General features: G+C 28.6%; 3 protein-coding genes across 3 annotated transcripts; 1 reads left to right on the top strand and 2 right to left on the bottom strand.

Moving 5' to 3' along the window:
• Window positions 1-1,762: 1,762 nt before the first annotated feature.
• On the top strand, window positions 1,763-4,586 carry LOC123298370 (MATH and LRR domain-containing protein PFE0570w-like). Its single transcript, XM_044880356.1, has 3 exons — window positions 1,763-2,835; window positions 3,553-4,183; window positions 4,427-4,586. The coding sequence occupies exons 1-2, from the start codon at window positions 1,774-1,776 to the stop codon at window positions 4,180-4,182; spliced, it is 1,692 nt and encodes a 563-aa protein (XP_044736291.1). The 5' UTR covers window positions 1,763-1,773; the 3' UTR covers window position 4,183; window positions 4,427-4,586.
• Window positions 4,587-7,698: 3,112 nt separating this feature from the next.
• Window positions 7,699-10,345, bottom strand: LOC123298364 (ankyrin repeat and LEM domain-containing protein 2 homolog). Its single transcript, XM_044880347.1, has 3 exons — window positions 9,740-10,345; window positions 8,505-8,636; window positions 7,699-7,963 (listed from the first exon to the last, which is right to left on the bottom strand). The coding sequence occupies exons 1-3, from the start codon at window positions 10,228-10,230 to the stop codon at window positions 7,747-7,749; spliced, it is 840 nt and encodes a 279-aa protein (XP_044736282.1). The 5' UTR covers window positions 10,231-10,345; the 3' UTR covers window positions 7,699-7,746.
• A 46-nt stretch (window positions 10,346-10,391) lies between these two features.
• LOC123298794 (ankyrin repeat and LEM domain-containing protein 2 homolog) lies at window positions 10,392-14,719 on the bottom strand. Its single transcript, XM_044880890.1, has 6 exons — window positions 14,641-14,719; window positions 13,990-14,324; window positions 12,619-12,930; window positions 11,191-11,343; window positions 10,449-11,121; window positions 10,392-10,402 (listed from the first exon to the last, which is right to left on the bottom strand). The coding sequence occupies exons 1-6, from the start codon at window positions 14,711-14,713 to the stop codon at window positions 10,392-10,394; spliced, it is 1,557 nt and encodes a 518-aa protein (XP_044736825.1). The 5' UTR covers window positions 14,714-14,719.

The raw sequence follows: 14,719 nt of genomic DNA, 5'->3' as shown, positions 1-14,719 counted from the left end.
CGAATTATTCACTGTTAACGATAATTTTACGAGTGTTAATCGAACGTACGGTTATAACATCTGACTCGTCGAGTAAAAGCTTGGATTTAGAAACGACTGATAAAAATGAAACTATATATAGTAAATGGAACAATGCGGTTTTTGCGTTACTCAAAAAGGCACTCTTAAAGAATTCAAACATTTATTTCATACGTGATAATATTGTAAAATTTTTTATGAATGAATTTGATAAGTTTCAAAATGATACGGAAACAAAACAGAAAATTGAATTTGATAAAATGAAAGATGCTATTGAAAATGAATTTGAATGCAAGGAAATGCATTTAAAAGAGAATTTATTAGAAATGGAACAACAATTTAATAAGGAAATGAGTTTTTATATAAATACACTTACCAGTAAAGATGAAGTTATTGAAAAATTACGTTGTGAACTTAAAAAATTTGAAAATTTTAACGATAATATTCAAAAATTGAAACAAGTAAGTACTGAACGAACATTTTGTAAGATATACTTCTTTGGAAAAATGATTTTATTTTTCTTATAAAGTGCGAACATAACAGGATGAAGTTAACTGTTATCCACAGGATTAGATATATCGCTAAACAAAGTGAGATACCCTTCTAAAACCCGCTAAAACCTACTCTTCTTGAAATTTTTTTAATAAATCCGTATTATTTGGGAATTAAATCCAAAACGAACCTAAATTGGGTTATTTTAGGGATTGGTTTCAAATAACGGCAATATCTCTAAAATCCTCATAGATGTTAAAAATTATTTTCGTTGTTGACCCTTTAGCACCCGATCAGATGAAATTTGGTATATCTGTGATATTAGAAAAGTCAAATTCATTAATGAACAAAATTTGTATGCAGAAAAAGAGGAAAGGGTACATCACAACATTTGAAATTTCTCGGTATTAGTAAAATGAAAATTTTAATGTTTTGCTAATAGTATCATAATAGTATCATAATCAAAATGTTAGAATATAAATTTTTTGACAATTTATCTTCTGATTATATTTTATATACCTATTAATAAATGGTAAGTAACATGGTAGTCTAAATTAGGACTACTGAAAAAGGCTACCCTTCTCGTATTAATTAGTACGAATTATTATTACGAAAGTTAGGCGGGGTTTATCTGATTTGAATATTTTTATTGGCTTTTCAAAATGGTAAGTACAAGGTAGTCTAAATTGGAACTACTGAGAACAGTCCACTTCCTGTTTTAATTAGTACGAATTATTATCGCCATTTGGCGGGGTTGCAATTACCAGCGGTTGCAATAACATTTGTCAGGCTAGTTGTATGGTTTTCTTTTTTTTTATGCAGTTTTATATGTTTCAGAAATATTCAAAAGAGGAAGAAAACAAAAAACGATATAAAGAAACTGCCCAACTTTTAAAACATGAGTGTTTAAAATTGCAAGAACAATTAATGGCCAGTAAAGAACAAACTAGCAAAACAGATTCAGAAATATTGAGTTTAAAAGAGACTATTCGTAAAATGCAAGAAGATTTCGACAATAAATTGAAAATATATGACATAGAAATCAGTGATTTAAAATTAACAAATATTAAATTGAAAAATGAATTGGATCAAGAAAAAACGGGCGCAATTTTAACGCAAGTAAAACATCAAGAAGAAATTTCGAGAAATAATTCATTATTAGCTGAAATTACTGAATTAAAAACAAAGAATCAAACATTAGAGAATTATTTAAATGAATTAAATAAACGTTCCGATGAATTAAATCGTCAATTTCAGAATACAATGAAATCGATACAAACAATTGATAAACATAAAAGGTTTGAAAATGAAATTTTACATAGTAAAAAATCGAATATTAAATTAAATGAAAAAACTTTTTTAAGTGATTCTGAATCGGCAAGTCCAGCAGCCTCAATTATTGACATTTTGAATGAAACAAAACAGCGACTTGATAATTTACAAGTTGAAACTCAATTAGTTGAGGAGAATTATGATAAGCATTGTATTCAAACATCTGTACGATACGCGGATTTATGGCGTACAACACAAATAGTTGCTAATCAAAACGTTTCTACTTCTACGCACACTACAGATAAAGTTGAGACACTTAATGAACATGCTTTAACAGATTATGAAAGAGTAAAAAACGATTCTACACATGATGTGAAAGTTGGTACAGAAGATGAATTACAACAAATTCCTGAACCACCTCAATTTGGTGCATCAAAATTACCACCATTGTTTGAGGAATTACACACAAATATCCTATCTTCATTTCAGAATTTTCAATCAACGGTTTTAGAGGTATCTAGGGATTTGAATACGTTTGTTCAAAGTACATCAAAGTTATCCGATAATTTAATTAAACCGAAAAGCGATACTCTCCAACAGGAGCATAAAATAAATTTAAAAGCAAAAGAATTAGAATCGAGTTTTCTGCCGTTGAATGATATAGAAAATGATATCATGGATGATTTTATATCAAAAATTGATCCATTAACTGATCGAGGATGGTATCGATTAGAGAATGAGAAAACTGCAAGTGTTCCAACTTTTAAAACTGCCAATTCGAAAATTGATGCACCATTGATTAATAATGATTGGTTTTTCCGGTTGGAGAATGAGAAAACTTCACACGTATCGTCTAGTGTTCAAACTTTTGATAGTATAAATGTTTCGAAAAGTATACAAACACTTGATAATGTAGATTTTGTAAAATCTGATGATCAGTTACAAAATAAACCATATCAAAATGAAGAGGAATTTAAATTGGATATTTATGAGACAAATTCGATGGAATTTATTTATGAACAAAATATGGAAGATAATCAATCCGGCCATTATGTAAGTAGCACATTCTAGCATTCTAGGTCGTTTTTTAATTCTGTAATTAAAAAATTCAGTTACAAATTTGGGGCATAGGATCCTTGCATCAAAAGAAGCAGAAAAGTTACATATAGTCTTAAAGTTTTAATTTTCGAACTATACGGAGTGTTTTTTTAACTTGACATATACTTGAAACACAAAAATATTTTTTTGAACAAAAAAAAAATGCAGAATACTGTAAATTAGAAAGTTGTGCTTTATTCAAAGCCCCCCTTATATGTTAATTTGTTTTAAAATAGTATATTACTCAACTTATGCGGTAAATTACACACGAGAGTGAAGTTAGAAATTCGAACAATGATGCACCATTTTTAATACTTAGCGAGTGTGTAATAGACAATCGGCACGAGTTGCTTTTTCCGAATGCAGGTTTTTAGTTCTCTCTTTTTGTACGATTTTCCTTGCAATGATAAATAACTAATTCTACCCAATGCATGCGATAAGTAAATTTGGAAATTATTATTTTAGATTCCTTACATAAAGGAATCTCAACTTTACATAAATATAACAAAAAAGATTATTCAACATTCACATTCAAAGTTTAAATCCGAATTGGTCCGGTTAACTTGGTCAGATTGGCAAGTTTTTTGATGATCTCTATATCGTTAGATGCGATATTTTTTTTTAAATTAAAAACTTTTAGCCTTTGACGTTTTTTTCTATTTTGTTTATCAGTCCGGTAATGGAATTCAATCCCAATTAGAAATTATCCAAGAAATAGTAAACATGGAAAATAATAATACAAAAACTATAGAAACTGAAAATATTAGTGAAGTAAAAGAAGTTGGATCTGAATACGTTATTGAACCATTTAAAGCATTTTCGCTTCCATTACAATGCGATGCTGGTAGTATTGAAGATCAAACCAAAAACTATTCACCATCTAATCATAGTACAAAACCAATTTGTTCACGTCATTCAGATATTGATCAAGCAACTAGTTCGAAAAACTATAATAATAGCGAGTATAGTCGTATGAACGAACCAACGAATTCTAAACATGACTCCGATTCGATAATTTCACAAGTTAAAGACCAAGAAGAAACAAACAATACCGCTTCACATTCGTTACAAAATATTATTGAAAGTTTAGTAAATAAAGTATATAGTTCGACGGAAGATATTGTAGCAATTATTGATGATAAAGATAAAAAACAGCAAGAAAAAGAACAATTAGTGCATATTTTGGAGCAGATTAGTATTGAAGATATCCCGAATAATAAGTCTTCCAATTCAAATACGAATTCTTTAAATTCTCCAATTTCTACTGGATTTGACAATAAGAACGATGATTTTTGGATGTGAGGTAAGTACCAACATTCAAACGATATGATACTTTTCTAAATTTAATAACATTTCGATCATTACTTCCTGACTAACCATGTCAAAGTGTCAAATTTCAAATTTATTAAAAATTATCAATGTCCTACCTCGTTAAGAGTGCAGATTGGAAAAACCCAAATAACTTTCCACCTTAGAATTTATATACATTTGTCCTTAAATTTTCAAGTAATATGACTTGTATTTAAAAATAACATTTAATTTTCAGGTACGTGTTCTTCTAACTTGTGGTAGTGATTTTTTGTGTATTAAAATTTTGTAGCATACTGTCGGTTTACACGTGAAACAAAACTAAGTAAATTTTTTTTAAATTTCAATGGCAATAAAGTTGGTTCGCAAGTTATAAAAAAGCTATCTGTACTAACTCAACAACACGTTTATAAAATTTACTAATTTGTGCCCAATGATTACTGAATTTAGACGATTTTTTTTTAGTTACAGAAAAACCAAATAATTCAAAAATGAAAATAACACTGACTTAGTTTGTGTCACTTATAAGCCGACGTATTTGTGATTATTCAAAAAATGTTATAAACAAGTATAAAATTTCTTTATTAAAAAGTGTTATTTTACAAAAAAAATTTTTTTTAATAAATCGTTCTTATTAAAAAAGCCTTACACAGCCTTTATTTTTTTTACATACAGACTGGCCAACTATATGATATGCATAGAATAAAAATTCAAAAATTTTTCCAAAATAATGAAATTGATTTTTATTTTTCTAGACCGAAAAGTGTTCATGGCTATTTTTAATTAAATTAATTTTAATCAATTTTTTCATGAACTATACCATTATTTTCGTAATTAAATTATCTTTCTCCTGATACCTGAAAAAAAAAACCGTTCATGGTAAAAATTGATTAAAATAAATTAAATAAAAATAGCCATGAACACTTTTCGATAGAAAAACTATGATAGGAGTGTTTAAGTTAATACAATTTCATAAAAACTATGTCTTATCTGATTATCAGATGGGTGAAGATCGACCTTATACCGTACCGTCTCTCTTGTACTATATAATTGTTATTCTTTGAAGCGACTTGGAAATGTTTTGATCGCGTCCGCAGGCTTCAATTTGACAGATACCTGCTTTTTCTTTAATCCATTAGGAAGATAACTGCGTATCAAATGCAAATGTACAGCTTACCATACTTATTACTGCACAATGTTCGTTACACAATAACTTTTGAATATCTATTTAAAAAAATAATATTATATTAAGTTACTAAAATTGCAATCAATGGTGACAGTTTTGTTCTGCAAACAACAAATGCTGTTTTTTTATATGTATCATTTTTAGTGGACCATTCTGTACTTTTGTTGTTATTAGTTAAATATTTAAGGAAGGTATCAAAATGTTTCGACTTCCTTACATTACAATAATTATATTATTTTTTGTCTTTTTCAACAGATTGATTTTAAAATTGCGAAATTTACTAAAAAAAAATGTGCATCTGTTATTAGGAAAATGTTATTTTATTTTACTTGAGATAAAATACTTTATTATTTTTTTTCGAAGACAGTCTTTATTTAGATTTCTTACTGATCACTGATAATTAGGGAGCTAGTGGCAACATGAGTCATCAGCTCATCAGTCATGAATTAAACATTACTTTTTTTTTGTAAAGAACTATTAAAAAAATAATTACTTAATTTTTATTCTTATATAATGGTTCTTTTTAAAATTTCTGTTTATGCTCAAAGATTCTTATCAAAACACCGTCATCCTTAAGCTAATTTGTAACGATGTTGATCAATAGAACAAATATGATACCCAAAAAAGCAATCGTTGTTTTACTACAAACTTTGATAAAACTAAAATACAGATCGAGAACAGTTTATTTTCCATTCCCAATTAATACCGTTAAAATTGTTGCAGATTAGCTTAAGTATAACTCCATTCAAAGTAGGGATTGAGTGGAAAAAGATCCTTTTTAAAGTAGTCCGGCTGTTGTGTAGTAAAATGCTCTAACAATATCGCAAAAGCGTCAAAAACCAAAGTTTTTTCATGTTTTCTTTTTGGAAAGCGCCGTAAAATAATGTTTTATTAAATAAACATAAACAGAATCTGTGATTCACCGTACTTGTTCAAACAGCCGGACTACTTTAATAGACTTTTTTTTATTTTAAATTATTTTCTATTGCGAAATAGAAATACATTCTCAAAATATAAAAGCTACTTGTAAAAGTAGAACTTTTCATAATAGATCTCTTTATTTTAAATTACGATTTGTGTTTGGATAATTTATCAAGAAACTATACTAATAAAAATATTCCACTAATTATTTTTTATCTCTTTCAATCAGCGCTAAAGTTTCATAAAGATAAAAGATATTTGGTATTTTGTTAATATAGTATTTTTTTGAGACATCCGAATGAGAAAAGCGAATCGTAATTTAAAAGCGTGTTATCTTTTATTTTTAATATATAAAATTCAGAAGTTCATTAATTTGCTTTCTTTTAAATAATCACTAAATTTTAAGAATTCTATGAAAAAAAAATTGAATTTTTTGCTGTAAAAAAATATAGTATGAAACTACCAATATTTTTGTTTTATCTTCATCAAATCATTAACTGGCAATGAAATCTATTGAAATATACTGATAGGCACAGAAATTGGGGTAAAATAATTAATTTTAAATGAGATGCCTTGACATTTCATGACAATCACAGTCAGTAATAAGTTGGACAAAGATACAAGATATTTCTTTTCAAATAATATTTTAATAATAGAAGATATGTTATTCATTAGTTTTTATATTATCTTATATATATGAAACATATATCAAGGTATACTAATTTTAGTCCCAAGTTTGTAACGCTTTGAAATATTGATGATACGAAAAACGAAATTTTAGTATAGGTGTTCATAAAATCACCTAATTAGACCATTATTGCATTACAAGCATATATATACTCTTATTGTGCATATAATCCAAAACATTTTTACAATTTTGTAGAAAGACAAACGCCTTCAGAGATAAGCATATTATTTTTCATGCAAAAACAAATTTACATCTCATTATGAGGTGTGAATTCCAACAGTAGAAGATATTTACCAGTAATTTATCTCATTTCTTCTATATTCCAAGATTTTGACGTATCAATGAACACACTGATATTGTAGCCCGTATTTAAGCTTACACTTGGGACGTTCTGGTCAACACAGAAAGCCATCTCAAGTTCAGTGAAAATGTAACAGCTGTTACTTTATTTGTAACTCATCGACAACTAGATAAGTCTTCAATTCTTCTGTACAGCTATAGAGATCTCTCAGAATTTCTTTTACTTAAAACAACGGGTAATATTACGCGCAAAATATTACCCTTGGTCCCAAATTCTGTGCTATTCAATTTTATATCAAAATGCTGAATTATTTGTTAGCATATTTATTAGAAAAACATTCTGTATATAAATTATATTTAATAATAATAATAATAATAGCTTTTAATAATAAAAAAATATAAAAAATAAGTGTGCTTTTATAATAATTATTCTTATCTTTTATAGTTATTAGTTTTCATTTCTTCAATTCTCTTTTTTCCATAAACGTCTTGATGCTGTTGAACTTGTAGACGATGGTGTATGACATAATTTTGATGTTATTGGTGAGTTATGAATGCCCGTAATTCTTGCCCACGATTGTGACATTGGTGATACAGATGAACAAGAATTATTTAAATTAGTATATCTTGGTGGTGTTGTTGGTGTATTATGTTGAAAATATCGTGAAGAATTTGACCATCTTGAAACAAACAAAATTTTTGTTGAATAATATATTGCATTGATTTGGAAGCCTGTTCCCTAAGAGTTTTTTATTATCATAATTAAGTGAAAAATATAGAAATATTCGATTACATGGTAAAAATGAATCGCAAAAGTAAATCAAACCCAGAGAAGGGTAGTGGGACTCTTGGCAGGACACTGTCGATTGAACTATCACCTTCACAATATGGTCCCACTTGAATCTATAATGATCCCACTTGAAGCGCCTGTATGTTCGGGTCCGAAACCTTGGATCCGATCCATCTATCTTGGGACAGCTTCCGACGGAGAAGCTGTGGGCTTTCTGAGTGGCGTCAGGCCTCGACAGAATCTTTTAGCTTCATCTGATTTTAATAGCACCTCCTACCGGAAGACTCCTCGTCTTGATAAATTTTTGGATATAATCTAATTCCTAGAGAATTATTTATACAATTTATGTTTGGTAGGTGTACAGTATAAATTTAGCAAGAAATTTCTATTTAATTGTGTTGTGTTAATACGTCTATAAAAAATATACTCACTTTGATCTTTCATCGTCGGTATATAATTGTATCGAATGTTTCCATCTGTAGATATTAGGATACTCTGTTGGTTGAATTGGAATATCTCTAATAGCGTAATATACATGTGCATCTGTTTTTGTTGGATGATTACTGAAAACAAAACAAAATTAATTTAAATTTTTGTTCTATTTCTCAAAATATTAATATTTTCTCAACGTAATCAATGTAATATTACAAAACCTAACAGGGATATTATATCGAGTGTTTTTTAATAGCCTGTGTGGATCTATGACATTCAACTACGGGGAACTGCTAGCAATAGTAATATCGAAATTTTGCTCTTAGACAATAGGGAATATTAATGTATTTTTTTTTTATATAATTAATTCATTTTTTACACCGTTATAACAAAGTACAAAATATAAATACTGTTTAAAAATGCTGTATTTAAGTGTAAAAAAATATTTAAAATACATTATAATTTTGAGATATTTAAACGCATTTTTTTGGCGCTCTCTGTTGATAACGTATAAGTACGTGATCTGTCAATTGGTGACAGTTCAATGTATAATTTACACTTTAAAAAAATGCATTTACAACACAGAATTTACACTCGTTATTATTAAGTTTTCTAATAAAAAGCCGTAGAATAGTATAATTTAATGAAATACCATATAAAATGTAAGAAATTAATATCATACAGTATGTCAACAAATTTGACAAGCCCGTACTATGATGTCACGTCCGTATAAAAATTTGAATTTCCGTTTTAGAAATTTTTAAATGCCCTCATTGAATTTGTACTTTTATTAATTAATTTTAAGTAATTAAAAAGATATTAATTACTAAAATAATGGTTTAGTTAAAATGTCCAGTCATTAAAGTTACGGAAGAAAAATATTTGAACCAAATTTAAATTTAATGAATATTCCCTATTGTGACAGAGTGAACAGACTTAACACGCAAAACGTGCTAGATTAAAAATTTAGATTTATTTAACATAATCATTAAATTAAGTGACTTTATACACTTAGTTTAATTTCTTTTAGTTGACTACCAGTGAGTAGATTACCGTTCAAGTCAACTTTTTAGTCACTAGATCTGTTTATAGTTCTTTTAAGAACTGATAATAGAAAATAGGAACAAAAAGACAGTAAAAATGATTAATATTATTTCGAGCCGCCTAGCTCTCAGACAGAATCGAGAAATGATGACAGTGTGCGTGAACCAACATTAACTAGAATTAAACTTACCCATCTAAGAAAACATCCACAGCTCCTTCATCGGTAACATCCAACATCTCATCATCCGAATCGGCCTTAACACTACCTGTAGGGCTTGATGGAGGTGTATAAAAAACATCTTCATCATCCGATGATAAATTCGAATCATCAGTTAATAAATCTTCAGTCTCTCCTTTTTTATTTTCATTAAAAATTAAACGTCTTGATACGTCTGGTGATAAATCCGATGACTCAGATGTTGAACGTTGATATCGTTGAAATCCACCACGTTTCAATGATTTTCTAGTATTATTACGTTGTTTAAACATATTCCGCTCCCACGTACATTTACATTTATCACCTTGATTCCAAGATGATTTACACTCATCTTCTGTATTATTATTTTCACCGCGTGAATTTTCACCACGTTTTTGTAACGTATTGATTATATTTTGAATGATACAAGTAATATGTTGATTGAGTAATGGTGTTTGATTTTTGACAAATTCAATCGGTGACATTGCCGTACTATCGTAACCATTTTTGTTTTCAATAATTGAAAATAAAAATTGTATAACACTATCAAACTCAGATTGTAGGTATTCATCTTGAATTTTATCACAAACGATGGATGCAATTTTAAAATGAACAAATTGAAAATCGACTGGAGTAAATCGATCATCTAGTAAATAGCTACAGATTAATGAATTTAAATGGCGTATTTCAATTTTTAATCCACTTAAATTATCCAACGATGTATTTATTAAAATATTATAAATTCGTGTAGCAAATACTTGTAAGGATTTTTCCACACATAAATATGGACTGATATTTGGATTATTTGTAAATAAATTTTCATCGTCATGATTATTATTTGAAATACGAAATATTTTCTGACGGTCAATACAATTTGTTGAATTATCAGTGATTGTACAATTTTTAAATGCACGACATAAATCTGTCATTGGACTAACAATCTCCTTAACATCATTCTCAGTATCACTTTCATATTCAAATTTGGGTATAATTTTTTCGAATTTTTCTGGTGGTGTATAAATTTGAGTGACAACATTTTTATATTTACGACCAATATGTTCTTCTAGAATATTTAAACCTTCAGGTGTTGTTAGATCAATGAATGTTTCTAAAAATGGCCAATATTCTTTCCATTCGATTTTTTGTTCGCGTGCTAATTCACGACCAATATGCTCTAAACCTTTTTCTGGATCGTGAATTTGTCGAAATGGATTACGTGGAGTTATTCCATGCTGTGTTCTACGTTGTAATGATGATTGCATTAATCTTGGTGGGGTTTTCCATTTTTTACGAAATTCGATTGCTTCGTCTAATTTCATTGGACCAGCATAAGCGTGAATTTCGACTCGTGGACTTATTGGATCATGGTTTAATTGCTGAAATAAGGAGCATATTAATTAATTTTCATTTGTAAAATTTTTTTTTGTAAACGTTAAGTAATTTACCGGTGGGCTTGCTGGTGAAAATGGAGCACCTATTTGTGGAACAGTAACACCATCTTCAGATCGGTAAACAGGAACATAATATCGTTCTTCTAATAAAGTTGCAATTCTTTTACGTAATACTGGATCATCTTTCGTGCATCTTTGGCAAATTATCTATAATAAGATAATACATCAAACTCTAATAGATGTTTTATTGAAAAGGAATAGAAGAAATATATTAAGGTAGTTCTACCCATGCTATACGTGTGTATATAACTAAGGTTATAAACCAAGATTTTTTTATTGTTACTGTACCTCTACATATACTGTATCACACATATAAACTAGAATTAATACGCACATACTGCCTCTCCATTAAAAATAATCCTCTAAATGTAATAATTAATGGAAACTCAATGGTGAATTGATTTTGCTAATAAAAAGCTACCAAAAATTTATTTCGGAAAAATGCACACATTTTCTTGCCAAAAACTTATTAAATTTTAAACCTTTTTTAAACTGTAAAAAACGCGGGCATCCAATTTGATGACGTAATATGGGTATCACTATACGAAATAAGACGAATAAGTTTGAAAGATATATTCATAGACATCTGATTATAATAAATATAAATACTTATCTATGTATATATTATACCCAGCTGTCTACACTGAACTAACTGATGGTCTATGACTCATACCGCTATGACATCACAACAGGGCTTACCCGCGTTTTAGGTCAAGTGATATACAGTTTAAAAATTGCTATTTTTAATTTTACTATTATAAAAGAAAAAAGTGCTTTTATGACTCGAAATCAGAATATTTAAGTATATTTTTACATTAATTTTAATTTTTTTCAAATTTCATGATTTATTTTTGACTAACGATAATACCCTATTGCCTTCAAATTTTAACAGAGTGTACACTTTGGCTTTTAATTACTTATATTCAAAGTTTTGAAGATTTTTTAAGTTTTTGTTTGTTTGAACCAACTACCTTAATGTATTCACATATTCACATGGTCAAATGACATTGAATTTTAAAATTTGCGAGAGAAAAATATGCATTATCGCGCAAATTTGGCTAGTAATTTATGATATATTTTCTCAGCGACTAAATCAAGCTATGTAACACACCTGGTGTAATATTTCCGAACCGAGTTACTGATTATTTATCTTCTATCTTAAGTTCTTACGGATGTCAATACCTATTTTGATCACGAGTAATCCAAGAATTAAACTAACTCGAAGATTCAATTCCTACCCCTGCTACAAACAAAAGATGGGTTGTATCGACAATGAATTGGTTAAAAATATTTGGAATGATTTTGGCTACATATCCTGAAGTTATTGCTAAAATAACATTAATAAATAAGATATTGAGAAGATCTCAATCGACTAACATCCTGTGAATAGTTTATAAGCTAGTAAATAAAAGATATACTTACATCTTTTGGGTATAGGCCATATTGATTTTTTAAATTTTTATCACATTGTACATAAGACGTTAAAACTTCCACACAATCAGCTCCACCATATTTAACAGCAAAATGTAATGGTGTTTCATTTAAACCTTTATCTGGTGTATTTAAATATAAATCTAGTAAAATATTGGCTCTTTCTTGACATATTTCTAAGTTATCTTCTCCATATAATAACTGAATAAACTCTGGACTCGATACTGTTTGTAATATTACATCACATATAGAGGCATTTAACGAAATTGCCGCTACATGCAATGAATTATAGCGGTAACCTTCCTAAAAATAACAATTTTCTTATAGTTTAGTTTATATGTTAGTCTCATTAACACTCAGGACCGGATTAACAAGTAGGCAGAATAGGCAGTTGCATGGGGCCCCCGAAAAATGAAAAAGACTTCTAAAATTTTCTTACAAACATAAAATTCTAGAGAATGAAAGAAAAATATAACCAGAACTGAAAATAAATTTTACTCAAATGATTAAAACTCAATTGACCGCTTTCATAAGGCGAGGACCGACGAACTAGACAAGGTTCATAAAAAGGACATTTCCGACTCATTTGACAAATTGTATGAGCGTGCAAAGAAGTGTATCGAAGTGAAAGGAGAGTATATTGAATAATAAAAAAGAATTATCTCAAAATGTACACTGGTTGTTTTTATTTTGAAAAATTTCGGTTATTTTTGGAACAGAGGGTGTAGAAGCCTTCAAGCGGAAATTTCAACTAGAATGATGAATTTTTCGTTGAAATTAAACAATTCCAAAGTTACGTGAACTCCAGATACACTGATGCACAAAAAACTTATAGTCATTTGTATAAGATTCTAATAGAAGATCAATTAGCCGATGTATTTCCTAACACAGAAATAGCTCTTCGGATTTTTTTAACATTAATGATCACAAATTGTTCTGCCGAACGATCCTTCTCGCAATTATAAAGAATCAAAGCTGCTGAAAGAGCTACAACGCGACAAGAGTGACTCGAGATGTTAGGTATACTTTGCATTGAGCCAGATTTATTGAACAAAATCGATATTGATGATATAATTGATGAATTTGCCGAAAACAAATGTAGAAAACGACATGTTTAAAATGTAGATAGTAATTTTATTGATATTATTACATTGTGATAATAAAATTTTTATGAAAGATGTAAGTTTGTATTTTTTAATCGAAAAAAGAAGGGAACGGACGTGATAAAAAGGACCCCCAAATTGATATTGCCTAGGGCCCCGTTGAGGGTTAATCCGGCCTTCACTTAACACAGTAGTTGGACAAAAATTGAAATGAAAATATTAATTTCTATTATAAATTGACGATATAAAATGGTCATACTTTTAAAATTGACGGTGTATCACCACTACTAATTAAATATCTTGGATTATCCCAAATAGTTTTTTTAAACAATTCAATATCACCATTTTCAATCATTTTCCTTAATTTTACGAGATCTTGTGATGTTGGACCACGAAATTGTATTGGTTTTTCACCGACAATAACATTTTTCACTTCAAGTTCACTATGAACTTGTTCGGAACCATTCAATGCAAAATTTTCTGCTTCACCTCGTGTTTTAAAGACTTTAAAACGTGCTTTCTTCGATTGTTTGACTATTTTTAAAGCATCTTCTTTTTCTGTGTATACATGAATACTTGAAAAAACCGGATCACCTAAATCGTAAAAGAATTGCCTGAATAAGAAATGTCTCATAAATTTAGTAAAACAGTTACAAAAGTAGATAGTTTCATATTTTTAATTATTCAGACTAATCATGAAATTTGTGGAAACCTTTTTTATTTAAAATATTATGTATTTTAGAAATTTCAGAATTAATTACGTCCAAAAGCAAGACAAAATTTGAAAAAAAATTGTATTTTGTAGATTCGGATATTTTGTATTTTGTAGATTCGGATATGGGATATTTTGGTTTTAAAAAATTAAAATATAAACTTTTATATTTACTTTTTGAAATTAAAAAGTACTTACAGCTATCGTTATCAATCTGCTTATTATAATCGGAAGGTATAAAAACTCCATAGTAACTGATTTCTGAATTCATATTTTT

The sequence above is a fragment of the Chrysoperla carnea genome, chromosome 4 (assembly GCF_905475395.1).
Source record: "Chrysoperla carnea chromosome 4, inChrCarn1.1, whole genome shotgun sequence".
In the NCBI taxonomy this organism is placed as follows: Eukaryota; Metazoa; Arthropoda; class Insecta; order Neuroptera; family Chrysopidae; genus Chrysoperla; species Chrysoperla carnea.
The sequence above is the reverse complement of the archived record's forward strand: the minus strand, read 5'-3'. Positions and strand labels throughout refer to the sequence as shown.

Excerpts from the sequence above, each read along its gene's own strand:
- LOC123298364 (XM_044880347.1), bottom strand. The coding sequence starts at position 10,230 with ATGTCACCGATTGAATTTGTCAAAAATCAAACACCATTACTCAATCAA. Across the intron at positions 8,637-9,739 it reads GTGGATGTTTTCTTAGATGG|TAATCATCCAACAAAAACAG; the intron begins GTAAGTTTAATT and ends TTTTGTTTTCAG. Across the intron at positions 7,964-8,504 it reads ACCGACGATGAAAGATCAAA|ATGGTCAAATTCTTCACGAT; the intron begins GTGAGTATATTT and ends GTTTGTTTCAAG.
- LOC123298794 (XM_044880890.1), bottom strand. The coding sequence starts at position 14,713 with ATGAATTCAGAAATCAGTTACTATGGAGTTTTTATACCTTCCGATTAT. Across the intron at positions 14,325-14,640 it reads GCAGATTGATAACGATAGCT|GTGATCCGGTTTTTTCAAGT; the intron begins GTAAGTACTTTT and ends TTTACGATTTAG. Across the intron at positions 11,344-12,618 it reads ATGGCCTATACCCAAAAGAT|ATAATTTGCCAAAGATGCAC; the intron begins GTAAGTATATCT and ends ATCTTATTATAG.
- LOC123298370 (XM_044880356.1), top strand. The coding sequence starts at position 1,774 with ATGAAATCGATACAAACAATTGATAAACATAAAAGGTTTGAAAATGAA. Across the intron at positions 2,836-3,552 it reads ATAATCAATCCGGCCATTAT|TCCGGTAATGGAATTCAATC; the intron begins GTAAGTAGCACA and ends TTTGTTTATCAG.